This window comes from Mastacembelus armatus, chromosome 20, assembly GCF_900324485.2.
Source record: "Mastacembelus armatus chromosome 20, fMasArm1.2, whole genome shotgun sequence".
Classification (NCBI taxonomy): domain Eukaryota; kingdom Metazoa; phylum Chordata; class Actinopteri; order Synbranchiformes; family Mastacembelidae; genus Mastacembelus; species Mastacembelus armatus.
The window spans coordinates 254,075-277,891 of record NC_046652.1 but is presented as its reverse complement, the minus strand read 5'-3'; the positions used below and the strand labels follow the sequence as shown (position 1 = coordinate 277,891).

The window sequence follows — 23,817 nt, the reverse complement described above, 5'->3', positions numbered from 1 at the left end:
TCTGGTTTATGGGTAACAAACAATGGTTTTCCCATCAGCCTCAGCGCTGCTTTGTGTTTAGTGCTGATTAACGCATTTCAGCTGGTCTTTTTGCAGAAGGTCAGCTGTAAATAGGAAGCATGTATTTAGAATAAACTACAGTGGCGGAGCATGCAGGGATATACGACCCTCTCACGCTCAGTGGGAGTGGTGTCCTGCGTGTCACGTGGTCCCGGCCTTTGTTGACGTGATTCAGTCACTGGAGAAACAAGACAAAAAAAAGTCCCGGTCCGACTGGCCGACCGACCGTAACTGTACATCGCCACCCCCCGCCCCCAGTCCAGGTCGCGCTCGCTCCGTTTCGGCCTGGATGTTGCTGGAAGCCCGTCCCGACCTCTACCTGGATCTTTATCTCCGCGCTGTGCTGCGGTTCTCCTCGCCGGTCTGAGTGCGAGGTAGTGGGGCTGGGGGATGGAGGCTCAGTCCAGGCTGTGAACAGACTGGTTTTAAGGGGTGGCGGAGGTGTGGGGGGTCGGCGTGTGAATCCCCAGGCCCTGCTTTGCTTTGTTATCCTGGGCTTAATTTTGCAACCGTCCTCCCGGCTCTCTCGTCGTTTTTCCAGCCTGTTTCTAATCTGGTTGACCATGAAGCCTTTCTCCTGAAAGACACGGGATTGAATTTTTGGAGAGAGGGGGAAAACACACGTAGGAGAGGAGGATATAGCTGTTTTATTTTCGCTGCAAGATTTGATTTTTTCTCTCCTTTTGTATTGAATTTTTTTAAGGAGATTGGTTTTCAGTTTTTGTTTATCTAATTATCTCTTTGTATAGCCTACCCCACCTGCACCTCTTTCTGTATATCCATTTATCTCTGTTTCTTTAAATCTCTTTTACTCCTCTGTCTCCCACTCCATTTATCTCTAGGCTGTCTTTCCCTTTATTCCCTACCTTTTAGTTTCCACCTCTCCCCTCTGTCTCTAGCCATCTCTCCATCTGTCTCTGTCTCTTTTCTCTGCCTCCCTCTGTCCTCCATCATGGCTCCAGTGTGCTGGTTCTCCTGGTTCTTCTGCCTGCTGGTTCTGCTGGCTCTACCTGCCGTTCAGAGCTCAGTCCCCCGTAGTGGTGGCAGCAGCAGTGCAGACTGTGGCCCCGGGAAGGCCGACTGTACAGGTGAGACTCCCCTGGTCCTGTTTACACCTGAACGCGTCATAGATTAACTCAGGCTGGCCGGTCTGAACGTGGGAGGTATGGAAATAGCTGTTTTTCTGTCACTGGTTTAAAATTATACTGACGGTCAGAGGCCACAGTCATCTTTATTTATTATGCTGTCAGAACTTATTTGATCCAGGTGTTATTGGCACACCTTTGTGTTTCTGTTGTCATGCTGACCACAGCAGGACAAGCTAGAGATTTGATGGACACTCTTAGATGCTACCCAAGGAAAACAGTGTTGTTCCCCAAGTGAGTATTTACTGAAGGCAACAGTGCAGCCATCATGAAAACACCTTAGCAGGGTGGCCAGAGGCTGGGTCCGAGGTAACTAGATAAGGGTTTAACTTGCTGAAACAGATATGTTGCACAACGAAGTGTGTTTGTGCATGTGTGTGTGTGTCACAGTCAGGCACTTAAAGGTCTTTTCATTACCCCTAATGTGTGTGTCAATGTGTGTGTGCTTTGACCACTCACTTTAACTGGGCTCTATTTTAGAGTTAATTACAGGGTAGAGAAGCAGGGTGAGGTTAAATGAGGGAGTTCCCTATGTGTGTGTTTGCTCAGCCTATATGCATTAATGTACTCATGGGCACATCAAACAGGAACAACACTGGCTTGTAAACTTTAAAGGCTAAGTCTGGTGATTTTTAGTTTTTATCCCACTGTAAATAAATCCCATCTGCACAGCCAGATCTACAAAAGTAAGTGAAAAGTAACATTTACTGAAGTGCTGAATTCAAATGCAGTTTATAGATGTTAGATATAGATAGAGATATTTGCACCTTATTTGTGTAGTTTTACATCTTGCTGCTTTATACTCCACTACAGTTTCCTAACAGAAATCAATTGTTGTATTTACTTTATTAAGTTGGTTAATAAAATGTGAAACAAAACAGTAAATTAAATGTAACAACGTGTTATTAAGTAAATACAACTACACTGCATGAATTAAAGGATACCTCATGCAGTGATGTTCAATTTACTGAAGACAAAAGAGCTGTATTAATATTGCAGGATTTTGTTGATTGGTGTATGATTCAGTTGTACTTGCATTGTTTAAGTAAGTGGGTTACATAAATGCTAAATGGACATAAACACCATTTTTCGCCTCTCAAGTGCTTTCCACTATTTGCCCATTGACAATCATTCACATGCCCATACACCAATGGACACTTGGACATGTGGATTAGAGCAGCCGGGGATTGAACCATCAACCCTTTGTTTAGTGGATAATCTGCATTACCCCTTGAACCACAGCCACTTTTTATTGAGGATAGTTAAAAGTGAGTTGAATTGTTGTTGTTTTTTTTGACCCACTTAAATAGAGCAAGCAGTTTATTCAGCAAAATCCTACATTAATACAGCTCTTTTGTGTTCAGTGAACTGAACTGTGTCAACTTAAATCCCTTGAAAAAAAATGAAATAGGGTAAAATTAATTCAGCAAAACTATATGATGTAGCCTTTAACTAGCAGTTTTAATTATTTACTCATGTTGTTGCGTTTAGTTTTGTTTTTTCCTTTTTATTCACCCAAATTTTGTGAAACTGTTTGATATAACTAAGTAAACGCAACATTTCATATGGTAAAAACCTATTTAATAGTTTCAATATAAATGAATGATGTAATATCAACATTTGTGATAAGAGATTTGAGATTAGAGATTTGCATGGACTTGCATCGAAGAGCCACAGACAGAGTAAAAGTCAGAAATCAGACAGTGTTGTGAGATGCACATTGTTGGTTTGGTTATGCACATAAGATTTATTGTTTTTCACTGGATGCAGTTTGATGAGGCCTTTAATTCTCTAAATCATAAATAAATCAAACATGATTATTATTAAATCATGATGTTTTCAGTCAGTGTAGCTTTATGCTTTTTTTTTACGATCTAAAGAATGAAATTTTTTGTGTTTTCAATTTTCAGATGACCTGGATTTTTTTTTTAACACACTCGTCTACTTTAGTTCAGCTACACGTATTTTACTGAGAAGATATTTTTCTCTTCAGCAGCTTGTCATTATTAAGTTTATGACTAATTAGGTGAAACAGAAAAACGTTTAATTGAGAACAACCAAACAAGAAATGTTTGGGAATGAGCTATTTTTTGATTGATTGTTGGCCCAGCACAAAATCACAGGAGTAAAACAACATTGTTTTAGATATGTCATTTAAAAGATGGCACCGAAACGATAAAGGTGATATCAATAATAAGCCAAGAAACAGAAAATATAATAGGATGTTTAATCAGCATTTGTATCCTTAAAGCCTTATTAAAGTTCTGTTAAATGTCTTTTAACTGTGAAATGTGTTATAAATCATTTACTTTGGTTTACATGGAGCTTTTAATAAAATTCCAGTCTTCTTTAGCAGCTGTACTAAATTAAATAGTTCTTTTCAGGAAGCATGGTAGGAAATAATTAGTAATTTATACACCTATAAAATAGAGTGACATTTTTTTAAAGAGTAAAATTATTTACGATGAGAGTGTTCATCCGAATCAGTGGCAGTCTGGGGAGACCACCATGGTTCAGCAGGATAATGTTATGATGTGCAAACCTAGCTTCATAGAGAAATGGTTTCCCAGTTTAGTGTGGAAGAAATTGACTGGTCTGCACAGAGCCCTGACCTGATTCCCATCAGCGCCTGTAGGATGAACTGGAATATCAAATCAAAATCTTTATTTGTCACATACGTGGTTGTACCACTACAACAGTAGTGAAATCAATGCAACAGAGACTATGATCCAAATCTTATATCCAACCATTTTCCAGTGCTTTTGGAAAAACTGACCACAGATGAGTGGAGGGTGTTAGAGCAGTACTTTCATGAACATGGTTTCACTACTACACATTGGTGCAGTGTTCAGCTGCCCACATATTCCTGTCTCTAGATGTGGGAGCCTGTTGGGAAGAGAGCGAGGGGAAAGATGTAGGGAAAGAGAAAAACAAGGACAGGGTGAGATAATAAAGTTATTAGAGGGTGAGGAGGGAGAGAGAGAAGGTACGTCAGGCTTCGCTTCACTGATCCTTAGAGGATGGAAACACATTTCCACTTTAGTTAGAGGTTGATCTGCTTCATTCGCTGCCCTTTGCTGCTGACAGGCCTCATTTCATTTTCAGTACACCACACTGCTTCTGATAAAACACTTTAAAGCTATAGTTTTGTCACTTAACCTCAATCTGAGAGTTTCGTGTGTTACCTGCAGACCTGGAGTCAGGACAAGTTTAGCTTAGCATAAAGACTGGAAACAGGGACAGCTCACCTGACTGTGTCCAGAATTAAACTACAACTACTAGCACCTCTGAAGTTCTCCTGTGTTTGGTCTGTGTATGAGGGGATGTTGATGTGTAGTCCTGCCACTATTCACTGACTCATCAGTATCTCAGTGTTTTGTTACTTAATAATTCCACCATAGAACAGCTGTAATTTACTACTTTAATTTATTTATCACATTTTAAGATACATTTAACAAGCAAATACCAGTCAAATAACTTAAAGTAGTTTTTAACTAGGCTGACATCTCTGTAGGTTGTAAATAAATGAACCTAAATGCCTAATGCATGGGCTTGACTTATTTCTATAGAATACAAACACTATTCAAAGCTTCAGTGCAGCAAAATATCATCTGATTCCTCTTATGAACAGCACTCCTGTGATTTAGTTTCTACTTCTTGTAGTTTCCGAGTTGAGACAGACATCTTCATTTCATTCTCACATTTTTAAACAGCTGCAGACAGGTTATGTGTTTTGTTAGGTTGTAAGTGGAGGCCTTACTCACTACAACTCCCCACAGAGCCTCTGTGACAGGGTCTCTGCAGACTTGTCAAAAGATGTAAACAACCTGTAGGTTCCTGAAGCAACCAATGACTGTGAGGGGAGAAGTTTGTCACTAGAGCAACTGGACATTATTGAAAAGCTGTGGGTTATGTGTCAGGCAGAGGTGTGTGTGTTTATCAGAAGTTGTGGAAGCTCTGGGGAGATGTTTAAAACTCTTCACAGCAAGATGAAGATCTGCAGACGGAATGAGAGCTGACAGGTTTTATAAGCACTGACCCAGTTTGAATCTCAAAAGAGTGAAGTTGTGTCTTACGTTTGTCGCATGATGAAGGATGTTTTACTGGAGTTAAAGTGAATACACTGCTGCTCTGTGTTGTCGTAAAACATTAAGTAATCTTTACATTATTGCTGATCATTTGCCAAATGATCTTAAATTTTGTAGATCATAAGCACTTGCTCTGAAAAAGTGTCAATTAATAACTACATTGATAATAAGATGAGATATGTTGTCAGATTCAGCAGGTCACATGTTGCATGTTGAGTTAGCAATGTTCAATTAGAATTGAAAAAAAAAGGTTTTTACTATTTAGGACAAATTGCTGTTGTTGTTTACTAGATGTTGTTTCAGTATTTCATCAAAATGTTTATATTCAAACCAGAAACAAATAGTTAAAACTGAAAAACACAGCAAGTTGTCAGAGCAGAGAAGCTAAACCAGAGAATGCTGACATTTTTAACCATGACATTCGGTGGCTGGTAACGTTGGTCAGACTGATATCTCTACAACTATTGTGATTATATTTGGCATTCACATTCACTAGAGGAGGAATTGTAATGAATTTTATCATCCTGTTAAGTTTTTGTCTGGTGAATTGTACCTGCAAAAACCTGCAGAACTAATACCATTTAACAGTTCTACTCTTTTTTTCTAATCAGCTAATGTTAGTATGCTAACATTTGATAGTAAACAGAGTAAACACGACAACTGCTAACCATCAGTGTTTTAGCACGCTAGTAGCATTTAGCCTAAGGGACTGATGTGCCTAATACAGCAGCACAGAGCTGCTAGCATGGCTGTGGACTGGATAATAACACAGAAATAAATCATCAAATCTTTATTTTCACTTGTAGTGCAGAAACACCTGTCCTTGCAGCTTCATCCATAGACAAACTGACGATAACTAATATAAAAACATAAATGTGATTAAAATACTGATTCTGACCTTGGCCAGAAACATTAGTGATGTGAGGAGTCAGGTGAGCTCTGAAAACTGAGACTGAAGTTGACGGAGTGAATCCCAGGAACAGTGCTATTTTGTTTAACGTTTCAGTTGGCACTGTGTGTGTCAGCAGGTTGTTCTAGCTGGATCAGCACATTGAGGTATTTACTAATTACAGAGGAGAAGGGGGGTCACAACCCCTGTAATTACAGCTCTAATTGGCTAGCCCGCTGGGCCATCGACCAATCAACTGCCATCATTAAATTACTACCCTGGATAATAGTTTCTCTCAGTGTGTGTTGTGCCATTGTTCCCACAGTGAGTTTGATTCATTTTTAGCCAGATTATCGATGTGAGTCCTGTTGCTGGAGCTTGGCTGAGAATGAGCTATCTCAACAGCTCTTGAATAAATGGGCACATGTGCCCATCAGGCACAGCTTTTCTAAACAGTATACAAACAGCAACAAGTTGCTTAAAACATTATAAATCACCTGAAAGCAGATAGATGCCTGTGTATAATGTTTGTTTTTGTATTTGTTTACAACTATAGCTTTGATCAAGCAGAAACTATGGTGTTGTCATGGGATTAGTGAGCGTCACCTTAAGCTGCAGATTCTTAGTCTGTTTTTGGGATGACTTAGTCTGCACCATGAAAACTAATTTGTGGAGACATTGAATCTATAAGTATGTGAATTATTTCAGTGTAATCGGAATAAAACTGAGGAGTACAATTTTAGTTGCAAATTGAATCAATCTCTCCAAGACTAACTTACCTGAATGTACGTACATATTTCAGATCTATCAGAGAAGAAGAGCGACCTGCGTGTGTGTGATGCCGGGACATGCCGCTTTGGAGGAACCTGCCGTGAGAACGGAGCAGACATCAAGTGTGTCTGTCAATTTCAAGTGAGTGTGACAAACACAGTGTCCTCTAGGAGTTGCACAGCTCATCACAAATCAATGAAAGTGTTAGATCAAAATACACTTTCATTATTTATCTTATCTTAGAGTCCCAGTCTGAAGTTATTTCCTTTGAGACTGGTCTGTTTTATGTTGATTACAAACAGCATTTGAATTATTTAATTACTTTACGTCAACAGCTTTATGTGCACGTAAGCAAGAAAATCCAATTCTGATGACTGGCAGCAGGTCACACTGGACCTGATAAGTTTATTGATCTTCCCTTAAGTGAAACATAGCTCATTAACAAACAAATAATTAATAACATTATTAGCTACAATCTCATATATTCAAACAGCTACTTTCTATAGTCATCCTTAACAATATAAATAAAACTAAATGTGTTCACTACATTTCATTCACATTTTAATGAGAAACTGCCAACACCTCTAAGGTTGAAATAATTGTTACTTTTGTGATTTACCACTTAGGTTTTGGCACACTCTATTGTGAATATTTAGTTTTAACTTGATCTTTTTTTTATTTTATTCTTTTTTATTGCTCAAGATACACATGGGAACCCATGATTAAAATTAAAGTTTGAACATGTGTGACTTTTTTTGCAAATATATTACAACTAAGATCTATTCACATCTGTGTAGAAACCCCTTTGGCTACAATTACACCTTTGAGTCTTCTTGGGTAAGTCTGTACAAGCTTAGCACACCTGGATTTGGGCACTTTATCCTCTTCTTATCTTATCCTCTTCTTATCTTCCTCCTGGCACATACTCTCAAGCTCTGTCAGATAGGATGGTAAATGTCCATGAATGGTCTCCTTCAGCTTTCCACAAATGTTCTGTGGGTTTTAAGTTTGGGCTTTTCATTAGGCCACTCAAGACTTCATCAGAGACTTGTCCTGAAGACACTCCTGCATTCCCTTGGATCTTTGCTTAAATTCAATTCAATTTTATTTGTATAGCGCCAAATCACAATACAAATCATCTCAAGGCACTTTACAAAAACTAAAACTAAAAACCCAACAATTCCCTTATGAGCAAGCACTTGGAGTGGAAAAACTCCCTTTAACGGAAGCAAAAACCTCCAGCAGAACCGGGCTCAGTTTGGGCGGCCATTTGCCTCGACCGGTTGGGGTGAGTGGATAGAGCAGAGAGAAAAGAACAGCAACAATAAACAACAAATAGACACTGCAGGTTGGTGGGACCAGTAACTGCACATCAGCGATATACAGTGATTCAGACCCCTTTAAATTTTTCACTCTTTGTGTCATTGCAGCCATTTGCCAAAATCAAAAAAAATTCATTTTATTTCTCATTAATGTACACTCAGCACCCCATCTTGACAGAAAAAAACAGAAATGTAGAAATTTTTGCAAATTTATTAAAAAAGAAAAACTGAAATATCACATGGTGGTGGGAGCATCATGTTGTGGGGGTGTTTTTCAGCTGCAGGGACAGGACGACTGGTTGCAATTGAAGGAAAGATGAATGCGGCCAAGTACAGAGAGATCCTGGAAGAAAACCTCTTCCAAGAGTGCTCAGGACCTCAGACTGGGCCGAAGGTTCACCTTTCAACAGGACAATGACCATAAGCACACAGCTAAAATAACAAAGGAGTGGCTTCGGAACAACTCTGTGATCGTTCTTGACTGGCCCAGCCAGAGCCCTGACCTAAACCCAATTGAGCATCTCTGGAGAGACCTGAAAATGGCTGTCCACCAACGTTCACCATCCAACCTGACAGAACTGGAGAGGATCTGCAAGGAAGAATGGCAGAGGATCCCCAAATCCAGGTGTGAAAAACTTGTTGCATCATTCCCAAGAAGACTCATGGCTGTACTAGCTCAAAAGGGTGCTTCTACTCAATACTGAGCACAGGGTCTGAATACTTATGACCATGTGATATTTCAGTTTTTCTTTTTTAATAAATTTGCAAAAATTTCTACATTTCTGTTTTTTTCTGTCAAGATGGGGTGCTGAGTGTACATTAATGAGAAATAATCTTTTGATTTTGGCAAATGGCTGCAATGACACAAAGAGTGAAAAAAGGGTAGGGGAGCTCAGTGCACCGATGGTCCTCGGGCAGTCTAGGCCTATAGCAGCATAACTAAGGGATGGTTCAGGGTTGCCTGAAGCCAGCCCTAATTATATGCTTTGTCAAAGAGGAAGGTTTTAAGTCTAGCCTTAAAAGTATAGAGAGTGTCTGCCTCCTGAACCCAGGCTGGGAGCTGGTTCCATAGGAGAGGAGCTTGATAACTAAAGGCTCTGCCTCCCAGTCTGCTTTTGGAAACTCTGGGAACCACAAGTAGACCTGCACTCTGAGAGCGAAGTGGTCTATTGGGATAATATCGTACTATGAGGTCTTTAAGGTATGAAGGAGCTTGATTATGAAGGGATTTGTATGTGAGAAGAAGGATTTTAAATTCTATTCTATATTTTACAGGGAGCCAATGAAGAGAAGCCAATATAGGAGAAATATGATCTCTCTTGCTAGTTCCTGTCAGGACTCTGGCTGCGACATTCTGGATTAATTGGAGGCTTTTTATAGAGATATTGGGACATCCAGATAGTAATGAGTTACAGTAATCTAGCCTTGAGGTAACAAATTCATGGACTAATTTTTCTGCATCATTTTGAGACAGGATGTTCCTAATTTTGGAAATGTTGCGCAGGTGAAAGAATGCAGTTCTAGAGATTTGTTTTATGTGTGAGTTAAAGGACATGTCCTGGTCAAAAATAACTCCAAGGTTTTTTACAGTAGTGCTGGAGGCCAGGGTTATGCCATCTAGAGTAGCTATAATTTGAGAAAAGTTATTTCTGAGATTTTAGGCCGTTGTCATACTGAAGTTCTACCCCCTACCCTCAAATCACTGCACTCTGCAGCAGGTTTTCTTAAAGGCTGCATTCACACTTCCCTCAGTTCTGACTGGTCTCTCTGTCCTTGCTGCTGAGGAGCCCCCTCCATAGTATAATGCCACTTTCTGCCCAGAGAGTTCCGTTTTTCTTCACACAGATTCCTTTAAAGGCCCTTTTTGCCTGATTACTCAGTTTGACCAAGTCTAGAAGAGTCTTGGTGGTTTTAAACCTCCTCCATTTAACATTCATCATGTCCACTGTGCTCCTGGGAACACTCAGAGCTTTAGAAACGATTTAAACCCATGCCCTGATAAATGCCTCACCACAAAATTTTATCATCAAGGTCTTCAGAGAGTCCTTTGGACCTTATGGCTTGGTTTTTGTGATATCTGCAATAATGCCTTCATAAAGGTGAAGGGTTTTTGTTGTCAAGGTGAAACAAAGGTTGTGTTTGTGTTTGTTGCAGTGCCATAAGAAATACATCCCTGTGTGTGGGTCAAATGGAGATACATACCAGAATGAGTGTTTCCTGAGGAGGGCTGCCTGCAAGAAACAGAGAGCCATCACCATCGTGTCAGAGGGACCCTGTTACCATGGTAACACATACACATACATGTGTTTAGCAATGTGTGTAGTAAAAATATTGCAATTAAAAGTCAACAATATATAGGCTTATATTTTTTTACTAACGTTTAGGCTGAAAAAATATAAAACTGAGTTTTTCAGAGAGAGCTGGAAGATGCTAGTTTTAGCTTTGACAAATGAAACGTGGGGTTAATTTTATGAAGCTGGGTAATCGTAGTCTGACGGCAGAGGGATTGATTGTTCAGACAGGTAGGCATAGGCTAGTATTTTCTTGATTCTGTTTTTAATGGTGTACATTTTAAAAAAGCCAAAGTAACTGACCTGGCTTATATTCTGAGACTGGAGCACAATGACAGTAAATACGTCTGTTGTCCTCAGTGACGAGTGAGGAAGAGCTAAGTGGGTCTAAGTGATCATTCCGACATTTGGACTAGGAATGCACAATATTGGAAAAACAATACAAATTGCAATATGAAAAATACAGGAAACAAGAACAAATACCTGTATTTGATCAACATTGTTCTTTCTGCAACTGAAAAATTTGATACAACTAATGTTGCTTTTGTTGGTTGCAACTGAGTGCCAAAGAACTAGAGTAAATTATTTCAGACAGTTTTCTTGATTAGTCATGGAAAATATGAACCACGTGAGTTTTCCTTTGTTTTAAACAAGAAAAAAGGACCATCATTTTGTGCTAGGCCCAAAACACACTTCACTTAAGTAAACAAATGCAAACGCATCAAACTGTGCAAGATTGGTTTCATGTGTCACCTGAAAATCCTATCATGATGCAAGAGCAAGCTGTATGGAGCTTGGGGAACAGTAGAAACAAAAGGAGCAAAATGACCCCTTCTGTTTCAACCATGGAAATGTTCTGAACTTCTGGTCCACTTGTGGAATGAGCTTGACCTTCATTGATACACAAGCGAGCATGCTGGAACAGACGATGTCATTTGCATCTGCAAACTTGTGTGAAGTATGTTCTGGCCCTTTATTTGCCTTACTTTACTTTGCACGTCCTGCATTGTGACAAGTGGGCATTCACACATTGTGATGATGATGAATTGATATATTGTGCAGCCCTAATTTGACACTGCCACGGCCTGAAGTTTTGGTTTCCTGCTTGGATTTTTATTTTGGTTTCAGATTTCCTGTGTGTCTACTATGTAAGTCATAGGTAGCTTTATGTTAATTAGTTGATTTGTTTCATCTGTGTTCTATTAGACTTTGATTCCTAATATATATATATACCTCCTGTTTTCCTTTGTTCCTTGTTGGAGGATTAACCCTCAGGGGCTGACGAACGCGCTGGTCCGTTTTGTTGCAAATGATCTGAGGTGAACCAGGCAATTATGTATGCGCCCCCAAGAAATTTACTTACTTTTTCTGTGCATTAGGATGATGACACGCTATACGGTTGAAGAAGCACTTTGGAGGGTTCCGGATAGTGACGAAAAGTTTACTTTCTCATCAGAGGAAAAACACGACTCAGATGACAAACATTTGCATTTTGGTAGTGCCTTATATTTTATTTCTATGCCGAGTAGCAGAGCCCTGATAGTTCTTCGTTTCTGTGCCGAGTGGCGGAGTTTGTGACTTTAGCATGGAGATTTTTCTCCGTTGTAGCCAAGCCTAGTGTATCCAGATTAAATAAAGAGATTTGTCTGTCCTGCACTTGGGTCCTGCACCTCTTCTTCAAGCTGAGAGATCCAAGGCGATGGACTGGGGGATGGTACGGGACCATGCAGCCTCCAAGTCTTGGTTGGTATGCATCATCTGAGTATGTGGGGAAAGCAAAAGACAACTGGCATAGAGCTTTGAAGGAAAGTTTTCCATACTTCAGAGATGTAATGCGGACATGAGTCCTTGTTGTCTTAATGTCTGAGGGAAGTTTAGATGCAATGATGTATGAAGAATCACTGAACTGGTCAACAATGCTGAGGATGACTTTGGAGGGAGATCAGGGACCAAATATATGGCTACATGGAATCAGGAATGGCTAGGGACCGGCTGTGGACATAAAAAGCCCTTTAATGCCAATTATACAGAGAAGAATTTACTTTCTCTACATCATAATTCTGTTTAGCTGTGGAGAGGTTTTAGGAGAAGAACACATGTGGATGGAGTTACTGATTGGGTAAGGCCACTGGGAAAGGCAGATGCCCAGAGTACCTACTTCTACAATGAACTGGAAGGAAGGTTGTGGATGAATTATGATGAAAGCTGAAATAAACAAGCCCTCAAGTTCAACAAATACCTGCTCTTACATAAATTTTCCAACCAGGGACAATAGTATTTTTGATCAGGTTTATTGCAACATCCTGGGAGCATACAAGGCTGTAGCAGCTCCTCACCTGGGTATGTCAGACCACATCTTTGTTAAGCTGATACCATTTTATAATCCTTTGTATATAATATGCAGAACAAAACCTACCACCTGATATGGTCTGAGGAGGCTTCCTCAGCACTTCAGGACTGTTTTGAGCGGACTGACTGGGGAGGGCTCGGACCTGGAGACTTATACTGGTGGGTCTCGGATAATAATGAGACTCTACAGAGAGGAGATCCAGAACCTGACAAAATGGTGTTCAGACAAGAACCTTGTTGTGAACACCAGCAAGACCAAGGAGGTTATTCTGGATTATAGGAGCCGGACAGAACTAGGGATATTGCAGTGAGAAGTTAGACCAACACTTTGCCAAGTAGAGTGTGCATCCCTGCCTGGAGAACAACAGAATTATCTAAAAAATGTATGCACATGAATCAATTAACTCTACAACAGAAAAAGAACAGTGATGATGGGAAAGAGTGGCTTGAATCTTCATACTCCTTGGTAATGGGAAAAACGGGCTAGTTTGACTGTCCAACAACTGCTGCTGATGAGCCCAATCATTAGGCCACATTGGACTGGTAATCAAGAAGTGACCAGACATACCAAAATAAAAGCACTCACCCACCCCTGCTTCCGAGTACACTTCAAGTGATGCAAACCTGTATTCACGTGGAGAGGCTGGAGGAGAAGGCACAGAGATGATTCCCCTTGCCAGCAACTAATACTGATGGAGGAGAGTGTGAGATGTGAATGGTCTCTTATTTCTTTGTGTTGTTCACACAAGCAGTAGCTTGTTGAAGGAGAAACCAGAGGTGAAGATGAGTGGGGTACAGAGGTGTGAATGCTGAGAGGTAAGAATAGGAAATTGCTTAGTTGAGTGAATTTAAATACCAGCGCCAGCTTACTGTTGATGTTTGCAAGGAAGAGATCCTTGGTCAATAATCTTCTGTAAAGAGGCCGATTCATGCCCTGGTTGAGTCCGTTGTTGGTTGTGTCATTCTGTTATGTGCAATGGACTTTTTGAGACTGAAATGCAGAACATGGACAGAACTGGCACAGTTGAATTCTGTTTAATTAAGAGTAAAACATATGAAATGGTTTAACATGAGTTGATGTTGGGATTGGCAGCTCATTCAGTGAGCTGTTTTATAATACTGTTGTGGTCTTATGTTTTGGTTTCCTGTGTGGACTTTTATAGGTAGCTTTGTTCTTTGTTGGAGCATTACCTGATGTATGTGGACTACAAGTTTGTGTTTGTGCTTGCCTCTCCGTGCCGAATGGCGTCTTTGTTCCTGGACAGAGGGTTTTTGTTTGTGCCTGAACCAGGTCAAAATAAAAACTGTGTTTGTCCTGCATTTGGGTCCTCTCCTTCACATCCTCACCGCCTCACATCATAACAAATAGATGAACCACTTCAGCAGACAGTACGATCTGTTGAAGGACACAGTGCAGAGATGGGGTACAAAAGAGCTTAATCAGGTGAGCTGGCAACAAGAGTGGAGTGGAACGCCACACCCACACCAACAAGGACACATTAATGACCCAGGAGAGGACAAATCAGAGAGGGAACAAACTAGAAATGATAGCGACAGGAAACCAAAAATACAAGGACATTAACATGGTGGTAGGCTTCGGAAGTAAAATGTGTAGAAAAAATATATGTTGAACTGTTGAGTTAACTGAATAAATTAAATATCAAAAATCAAAATAATGAACAATTTTGTTTTTTGTGTCAGCTGAAAATGTTTCATGAGTTGGGGGCTGACATAGAAATTTACCTGTAATTACACTTACTATCCAGTTTATTAGGTACTCCTGGCTGAACCTAATGCATTATTTCAATAAATCCTCCTTCTTGAAGGTGATGATGCTCACTGTTCAAACTGTTTCAGTTCTGCTGCTGATCTGAACCATGTTTCTATTATTTTGCCAACTTTAAATTTGACGTAGAGCACAGGACCATGATAATATGATCATCATGGAAAACCATACTGATATTTAACACTGATCATGTTTGGGCTGTTCATGGCAGGCTGCCTTTCTGTCTTAAATGTGAGAAATGTATATAAAACTTTTAAGAGTTTACAGTTTTGAAAATGGGCAGCTTGTTTAAAAAAACTACTTCTCACTTGCAGTAAAGATCTGAAGAGGAGATTTTAGGTATCATTTCTTCCACCGGAAAATATTACACATGATAACATCTTTATTATATTTCATGTGATAATAGAGTGCTGTCTCTTTGCTACTGTGTAGTACACACTGTGAATATGCTGTTGTTTTCTGATCAGATGGTGACAGTCCGCACCAGAAAAGTTATTTCCTCCAACAAATATCTTCTAAACTAATCACATCATAACAGATAACTTAACTGTTGTTGTCTTTTTGTCTTTCTATCTGTTTTTCAGATGGTGGTTCTGGATCTGGAGATAGAGGTAAACATTTATTTATTGCTTTTTTAATGCAATATTTGACAAATACATAATAGTACTACCGATGGAAAAACTACTACTACTACTACTACTACTACTAATAATAATGATGATAATAATAACAACAGTAATAATAATAATGATATATGTAGAGGACACGCTGTAGTGATGTTTTATTTCTCTGCAGATGATGAGGGCTCTGGCCGTGGTAAAAAGGCCTCAAAATGTGGAAACTGCAAATTTGGAGCCGAATGTGATGAAGACTCTGAGGATTTGCTGTCAGTACACACATGCACTCAGCAAATACATTTTTCAGATTTGAGTTGGTGTGTAAAGGTAGTTTCTTACAATCCACCCACAGCCACATAAGACAAACTGTGTTTATATATAATGAATAGGCATCAATAAGATGGCAGCACATGTCAAATGTTTCACAGATACACAGACACAAACATAAATTTTCCATTCAACAATGTTGCTCCACAAGAGTGTAAATTATTGCAATATGCTACATAGAGTGAATATGATATTTCTGATGTCGGAGTGTCTAACTGTTTGTGTGTGTGTTGTTGTGTCTAGCTGTATGTGTAACATTGTGTGTAACGGTCACAACAACAACCCGGTGTGCGGCAGTGATGGGGTCACCTATGACGCACCCTGCCATGTACGAGAGGCGTCCTGCCTCAAACAACTTAAGATTGACATCAAACATGTGGGACGCTGCCAAGGTAATCATAAAATAAACCTAGACTATTTAAGAGAAACTGTGTCAGACGGGTTTAAACCTGAATAATGGGACTTGAATAACAATGACTTTACGTCAGCTTCTACTAAGAATGTTTTGACCAACAAATGTCAAATCGACCACAGACACAGAGAGTAAAGCAAGACTGAGGAGGAGGAGCAAGTAGAAGAGAGGATATGTAGAAAGATGGGATGGTGGACAACTGGGACGAATGCAAAGAAAAAGTAGAGTGGCTAGGAAGAAGAGAAGAAAAGAAGTTCACGGTGAAAAAGAAAAATGTGGAGGAAAAACACTTTCCTGTAGAGGAATAAGAGTAGTAGAGGAGGTTTGTTGGAAGAAGAGCCGAAAAAAGAAGATGGAGTAGAGGACAAGAGAAAGTAGGGGAGGTGATGGAAGGAAGGAAGGAGTGGAGGATAAATGAGACAAGGAGCAAATATAAAATAAAATGAGAGGATACACAGAGGGAGAAAATACGAACAATAAGGGATAACTAAAGGAAAACTGCAAAAACAGAGGAGGAGGACAGATGACCAGAAATGGAAACAAAGAAGAAAGATGGAAGGAGGAAGGGAGGGATAAAAGAAATGGAGAAACAGATATGACAAATTGGAACAGAAAAACATGAGTGAAGGAGTAGAAGAGGGAGAGATATAGACAGAAAAGGAGGAACAAGGAGAAAGAAAAACACAGAAGACAAGGGAAAACGTAAAAAGGAGATGAATAAAGAAAGAGGTGGAGGGATGGATGAAATGAAACTAAAGGAGAAAGTCTAAAGGATTATTTAAAAAAGGAGAATTAAAAATGCAGAGGTAAAAGAAAAACAGGTAAACTTAGAAAAGGCAGTGAAAATTAGATTAGAAGAGGTGGTGGAAAGATATAAGTAGCTAAAGGGAAACCAGGAAAGAGGAAAATAGGAGGCAGAATGACAAGAGAAGGTATGAAAAGAAAGAAAACTTTAGAAACAGGCGCAGGTGAGGGTGTAGAAGTGGGTTTAGAGGAAGAAAAAGAGAAAGGGGAGCATCAGATATGTAAGGAGAGATGACGGACGAGTCACGAGCAGAAAAAAGTGAGGTAAAAGAAGACTGTAAAGTAGACTTTTTTTTTTTAACAGCTCATCTATATTGAATGTTGACCTGACCTGAATCTTGAAAAGAGGATTAACACGCCTGACTGAACAAACAGCTGGTCACATTTTAACACAACAACCTCCACGTTCCTTCATTTTTTCTAATCCTCTCCTTTGCTTTGTGGTTTCCTCTTCTTCATCTCATTGTTACTCATTTACCTGTTTTTTATTCGTATTTTTTAGTTTGCATATAAAAAGTAAAAGTGGAAATTAAAAACTGTTACCTACCCTCCTTTTGCTGACATGGCTATTAAACTAGCTGTTGTACTTGTATTGATGAGCTTGGTTATTATTGGAAAGAAATACTTTCTAGTTTATTGTGACTATTCAAATTTGGCCGACGGATTTTGGTAATACATCTGGAAAAAACAGGTGGGCCCAGGGTAGGGATGGCCTGCAGTCATCTCATATTCACATAACAATTCACATAAGAAATGTATGAAAACATTCATTCATGATTTAATTAGACAGTTTATATGCTGATCATTTCTGAGTTTATCAAATTTAATCAATTTGCTTATTAAATTGCAGCCAAATAGTTCTGCTTCTCTGGTGTGATGCTTTGAATGACAATAAAAGGAATCTTGAATTTTGAAATGTTAAAAATCTAAAAATAGTGTCTAAAACTGTATGTCTGTATCTAAAACAAAAGCTTACTAACATGTCTGACAAAGATGTGATGAAAAATGTGTGAGGATTTGGGGGCCTGTTGCCCCCAATGTTATCATCTACTTTCCATTCAGTGCTTAAAATATTTCACTAGTTTGACATTATTTGAAATTCATCATCCTCCTTTAATGAGTTCCTTTTAAACAGTTGTCTGTATGACTAATAAGTAAGAAACATAAATATACATCAAATTTTCAATCCATGACCAACCCTAAAATTATAATCTTAAAAATACATTGATTTGATAAATAAAAAATACCACAGAAAATAACAGTACATTTTGGCAATTTTCTTATATTAGGTTTTTTTAAAAATTAAAAAACTAAACTCATAAACCTTAAATTAATATTTTTCTTCCCCTTTTGTCTTGTCTTCTTTTTAGGTTTTATCTTCATTTTGTTTTTAAGAGAGTTGCAGAGATGCATGACTTCATCATTAGTAGGATATTAGTAGGACAGCATCACCCAGAAGCAGAAACTGTGTCTTTGTGGAAACAGTAGCTCGACCTCCTGTTCAGACCCGCATCACACCAACCCCATGTGTCAGCCAGATCCGACCACACAGTCACTGCTTTATATTGTCCTGTGGGTGGTGCTAGAGGAAAGACTGGGAGGTCATTAAAATTTAAAGGGTTTGTCCTCTGTGGATAAGGAATGAGATCTGAATATTTAAAGAAAGAAATGCCAAAGAAAAAAATGTACTGCCGTATTAAATAGGAGAAAAAGATCATCTTACCATGTCACTGTCAGTTATTGAGTCAGTTATTTTTAAACTGCCAAGAAAATTGCAGGAACTTTGAAACAGAAATTGACTTTTTTACTTTAACAGTGTACAAGTCACTTCTAGCTGCACGCAAATCACAATTTTTGAATTCATACAATATTATATAAATATTTCAGGACCCTTGTCTGACATTTATAAGAAGCATAAAAACGTTACGTTTACATAATAATTTACATATACTATTATATATATTTAGATTCTGCTATTCTAAAACTCTTCCATCATAAAGATACAAATGTATTATACAGATTTCTCAAATTACCTAATTAAAACCAAAGGAACTAAAAAACACAGGTAAAATACAATGTCTTATATGTTTTCCTTCTTCTGTGCAGACAAAAGCAGAAAAGATGACACCATGAAGGTCAAACCAGAAATCTTCAGTAAGACTCCATCACTGCAGTTTAATTTGTTTACTCCAGTTAATATCATAAACCGTGGTTTTATTTTTTTAATTATTTTTTCCAGATGTGCCCCGGTCTAGTGAAGGAGAGGGGTTTGTAGAGAATCCCAGCCCCTGTCCTGACGACTACAAGCAGTTCTGTGAACACGGCCAATGTGAGATGAGACAAAACCTACCTACCTGCAGGTAATGCCTACATTTACCCAGTATTTGTTTATACTTCTGTCTTTGGACCAGTTACATTTGAACTAGGAGCATTTTTTACACCCCTGCTTCTTCAAAGGGCTGTTTGAGACTGAAGATTTAAATAGGAATGCACTGATCCCGTACTGGATCAGGAGTACCAATATGTAGTAATAAATAATGAATAATTATATACTAGAGATTGCTGTGGCACTGAAAATTCAGTCAGAATCAATTTAGCCACAGTCCATTTAAAATGGATCAGTTCCCAGTTTTAGTTCGCACAAACCATAAAACTGACTGTTGTGTCTTTATGTGTTAGGTGTGAGTCGGCGTACGGTGGTCCTCAGTGTGATCAGCTGCTGGACTTTAACATCCTGTATGTGGTGCCCAGCGGTCAGAAGCTGCACTACATCCTCATCGCCTCCATCATCGGAGCAGTTCAGATCGCCGTCATTGTAGCTGTGGTCATGTGCTTCACCAGGTACTCACAATCACATCACTGCTAATACTGATACCACTTCTACAGTTCAGGTGGCTGAAATTTTTACTAAACCTTTATTAAAGCTATTGAGACACAACATTTAAAAAAAGCACAGCTGACATTGACATTACATGCACTTTAGAAACTAGGTTACTGTTGGCTTTGTCCAGTAATGTGATTTTTGAATGTCATGAAAACACAAATCCAGGTTACAGTGATCAGGGTAGGGGGTTAGAGAGACATGATTTCAAAGTAGATTTTTCCATTGTAGTGGGTTGATGACAGAAGAGATAATGACTCCAGGCTTTATTCAGTCTTGTATCTAAAGTTCAACAGTCACCTTTCCACACCTTAATAAGGTCACTTCCACCACTAAATATCTGTCAAAGTCAAGGCAGGTCTAGAGGAGAAGTGTTATTTCTGAATGTATGAATGTTACTGCTTTGACATAAACACCCTGATCAATGACGTTTTGGCCATTTTGTAAGTAAGGTGCAATGTCTAAGAATTAGATGGAAATGAAACATAGTATTCATAATCATGTTTTCATTAGTGTATAAAGAATTTCAGTCCTTTCTTTAGCTTAGAATGAGTGTTTCATATCTATGTCAGAAGCACATTAGACAGTAACATCAACAATAAAATGCAGCATCCATCCACCCATCCATTATCTATACCCACTTATTCCTAACCAGGGTCCCAGGGATCTGCTGGAGCCTATCCCAGCTCTCTTTGGGTGAAAGTCAGGGGTACACCCTGGACAGGGTCACAGGGCCACATAGAGACAAACAACCTCACACACTCACACTCACTCCTATGGGCAATTTAGAGTCACCAATCAACCTGACATCCATTTTTTGGACTGTGGGAGGAAATCAGAGTACCTGGAGAAAACCCACACAAGCACAGGGAGAACATGCAAACTCCACACAGAAAGACCCCTGATGGGTTATGAACCTGGGACCTTCTTGGTGTGAGGCAACAGTACTAACCACTAAACCACCATGCTGCCCACAATTCAGCAATTATGATCTATAGTTTTACTTGCTGAATAAGTTAGTTAAATTTGATTTCTATGTATCAATCTATCCAAAATCATCAGTTTACATATTTCCACTCGACATGTCTCGCCATGGATGATAAGATTCCTAATGGACACCATAGGCTCTCTCATGCTTGGAAATGGAGGGATGATGGATATTTAGATGGTTGCAATCTGCATCTTAACCACTAGATGGTACTAAATCTTACACACTGCACACAGTCAAAGTCAGAGTGAAAAATCTAAAACCCTGAATCAGTGTCCACAAATGAGATTTACTGGGAGCTTTCAAACACACAGTATCAATGGATGAGCATGGTTCAGTTATGTGATAGCATCTGAGCCATCTCCATGGTAACTGAGCAAGCTATGAAGACTGTGATCTGGTTTTAAAGCACATAAATAGATCTTGAGTTGTGCTTTTTCTTGTCAAAATATTTTTTCAAAGATCAAGTGTTGTTTTTGTGTTAATATGTAGAAGTAATATCTCCACGTCTGATGGGGGTAATATTCATGCAGTAACTAAGTATCTGTAACTCCATGTCCTTGATGTGTACTTCTCATTGTGTCCTGCAGGAGATGCAATAAGGCGAAGCGCGGACGCAGACAGAAGCAGCACCTTGGTCATTTCCCATCAGGAACATCCTCCAGGATGATGTAGCTGCTCTTCTTCAGTTTCTTTTTCCTCACATTTTTATGAAGAAACCCAATTTTTTGTACCACACAGACAGACTGCATTTTTGATATCTTGACTTAGTGCCTCTTTTTGTTCCCTCTTAGAAAATAATTTTTCAATTTCTTAAGGGGCCTTATTTTAGAGATTTTTCCTTTGTGAATGGGTTATTTTTTTATGCCAGCGCAGTTTTGTCTCTTAATGGTCTTCAGACTTATTTTTTCATCAGACTCAGCATTGACCTTCACATTGGTCTGTGTTTGTCATGCTGCTCCTATGAGTTTAAAACACTGTGGATCCTCCAACAGGAAATTGAAGCATTATTTATCTGATTTAATTTTCCATGCTGGAGCGTCAAGATACAAACTGAAAACATACAGATTGTTTCTTATTGTTTTCACCCTGTGGGATGCGGATGATGCGGTTTTTGTCCTTTTGCTTAGATTTAAATAGAAGAAAGACTAAAAATACCCTTCTACTCTTAAATAAATTAGGATTAACAAAATTAGCCCCTGCAAAATACTTCTTTCAGGGAGTCTTTGTGTACTTTGTGATCATTATACAGATCACATGACACAAAGAGGAATATATCTTCTGTAAGTTTATCTTTATCTCTGATTTTTATGTGAATTAAACCAATCCAAGCAGCCTAACTTTCCCCTTATATTCCTAGTAAAGGTTTTCCAGGTGTGTCCAACAGGTATGAAATCCTGGGGAACACACAGCACATGCTAGAGAGGATAAATGTCTCTTGGTGAAGCCAAGGTAAATTCAAACCACATAAATCTTGCGAGATGGTTTTCAAATTCAGGCACTCTGCTTTGCTTTAGTGGTATTTATATGTATTCAGCTACTTAGTCATGTTATTTCTGTTATTTTGCATCTATAGTCAGGATACACCATCAATTTCCCAATGAAATACTGTTGCTCATTATTAGAACAAAAGCATGAAGTCTTTCGGCTGTTTACTTTCACTTTTTTTTTCTTTGTCATGTTGATTATTGCATTACTATTTACCTTAGTACTTTAGGGCGGGCTCAGTATCAGAAGTACGATGTCATCAGGGACCACTGCAGCCTGTTTGTGTATTTACCTAGATTCACATCTAATAGGTTGTTTTGTGGTTTTCTGCATTTCACAGGGTTGAAAATACCTACATTTAAGTCAGGTTATTATTTAATTATAATTTCTATTTTTTATTATGGTAAGATGCACCTAAAACCAAAATACTGTTTTTCTACTGCTTAATAAATGAGATACAAGCTGAATTGTATAGGTTGTTATAATGATTATTGCTTAATTTTCAGATGACACCATTCCGGAAATGGATTCCAATGTTTATTTTTGTGTGTGAGATTTAACTGCTTATAATAATTTAAATGACTTTGTTTCTTTGGTGGAGTTTCTTCTTTTTTTATATATTTTTTGTAATGATGGTATGATATGTCTGTATTTGTCATTTTATTGTGGTAGAAGGAGTAGATTGATACACTTGGCTGAGGTCCCTTAAAGTATTGCTCATTGGGATATTATTTCTTCAACTTTTTAATGAGAAAAACATTTTTGTAAACTGTTGAAACTCTTGTGAAGCTGTGGTCTCAGTTATGTAATGCCCTTTGGAATCCAGCCTGATTTTACTGTAGATGTTGTGTACTGCATGAACCATTGACGTTTAGACTGTGCTGTAGTTGAACTAGAATTAAATAATTATGTTTGAATCTCTGTGTTAATGTTCTGATCTATTCACTCATTTCATTTTCCTCTCACTTGATGTAATACTGAAAAGTCTGCAGTGTATAACATGGTATTTAAGCACAAATGTGAGGATGGAAACCAAACAATTATAATTAAGGGTACTGGATTTAGAGCTAGACATTGAATCAGTAGTTTTAAAGTGATGCTGTAATGCATCAGGACAATGACATTGCCAGTTATTGGAAGCTGTCTTTTTGAGTTAGACAGGATAGGAGGTTTTATAGACTTCACTAAAATTGGCCTTCCACACTAGGTAGAACAGTTGGAGAGCTCTGTTCAAACCTTGACTAAAATTTCTCTGAAGCTTTTCATCACAATGTTGTACATCTGAAAATCTAAAATTTGAGCCATTATTATTTTCTGTAACATAAATGTTCAGAATGATGACTCATAAAACACCAAAACTACATGATTGTTTGGACAGAGCAGGGCCCTGACCCTGGCTGACATGGAGAAGCTACTGAATAATTGCAAAGCTTTCAACTCCACGCTCTGCTGGTTTCATTCCATACTTGAAGGAAATCTTACGATTTCCCAAATTCTCTGCTGGCGGTGGACAAGGTTCAAAAAGTGGTAGTGACAGCATTTTCAGTAGCTCAGAGCTATAGTGCCACAGAGCTTCCACCGCAGCAGGCCCATACAATG

General features: G+C 38.8%; 1 protein-coding gene across 1 annotated transcript; it reads left to right on the top strand.

Annotated features, from left to right (window-relative positions):
- The first annotated feature begins 240 nt into the window (after window positions 1-240).
- Window positions 241-23,102, top strand: LOC113121595 (tomoregulin-1-like). The gene is made up of 10 exons (XM_026292240.1): window positions 241-1,148; window positions 6,985-7,094; window positions 10,430-10,559; window positions 15,286-15,312; window positions 15,497-15,587; window positions 15,889-16,037; window positions 18,968-19,015; window positions 19,101-19,221; window positions 19,541-19,702; window positions 21,321-23,102. Exons 1-10 carry the CDS (start codon window positions 1,013-1,015, stop codon window positions 21,403-21,405), a joined length of 1,059 nt encoding a protein of 352 aa, XP_026148025.1. The 5' UTR covers window positions 241-1,012; the 3' UTR covers window positions 21,406-23,102.
- The last annotated feature ends 715 nt before the right edge of the window (window positions 23,103-23,817 follow it).

What these genes read in the sequence shown, in the direction of transcription:
- LOC113121595 (XM_026292240.1), top strand. Translation starts at nt 1,013, where the DNA reads ATGGCTCCAGTGTGCTGGTTCTCCTGGTTCTTCTGCCTGCTGGTTCTG. An exon ending in TTCTGGATCTGGAGATAGAG is followed by an intron (nt 15,313 to 15,496) that starts GTAAACATTTAT and finishes ATTTCTCTGCAG; the next exon opens with ATGATGAGGGCTCTGGCCGT. An exon ending in GGTCAAACCAGAAATCTTCA is followed by an intron (nt 19,016 to 19,100) that starts GTAAGACTCCAT and finishes TATTTTTTCCAG; the next exon opens with ATGTGCCCCGGTCTAGTGAA.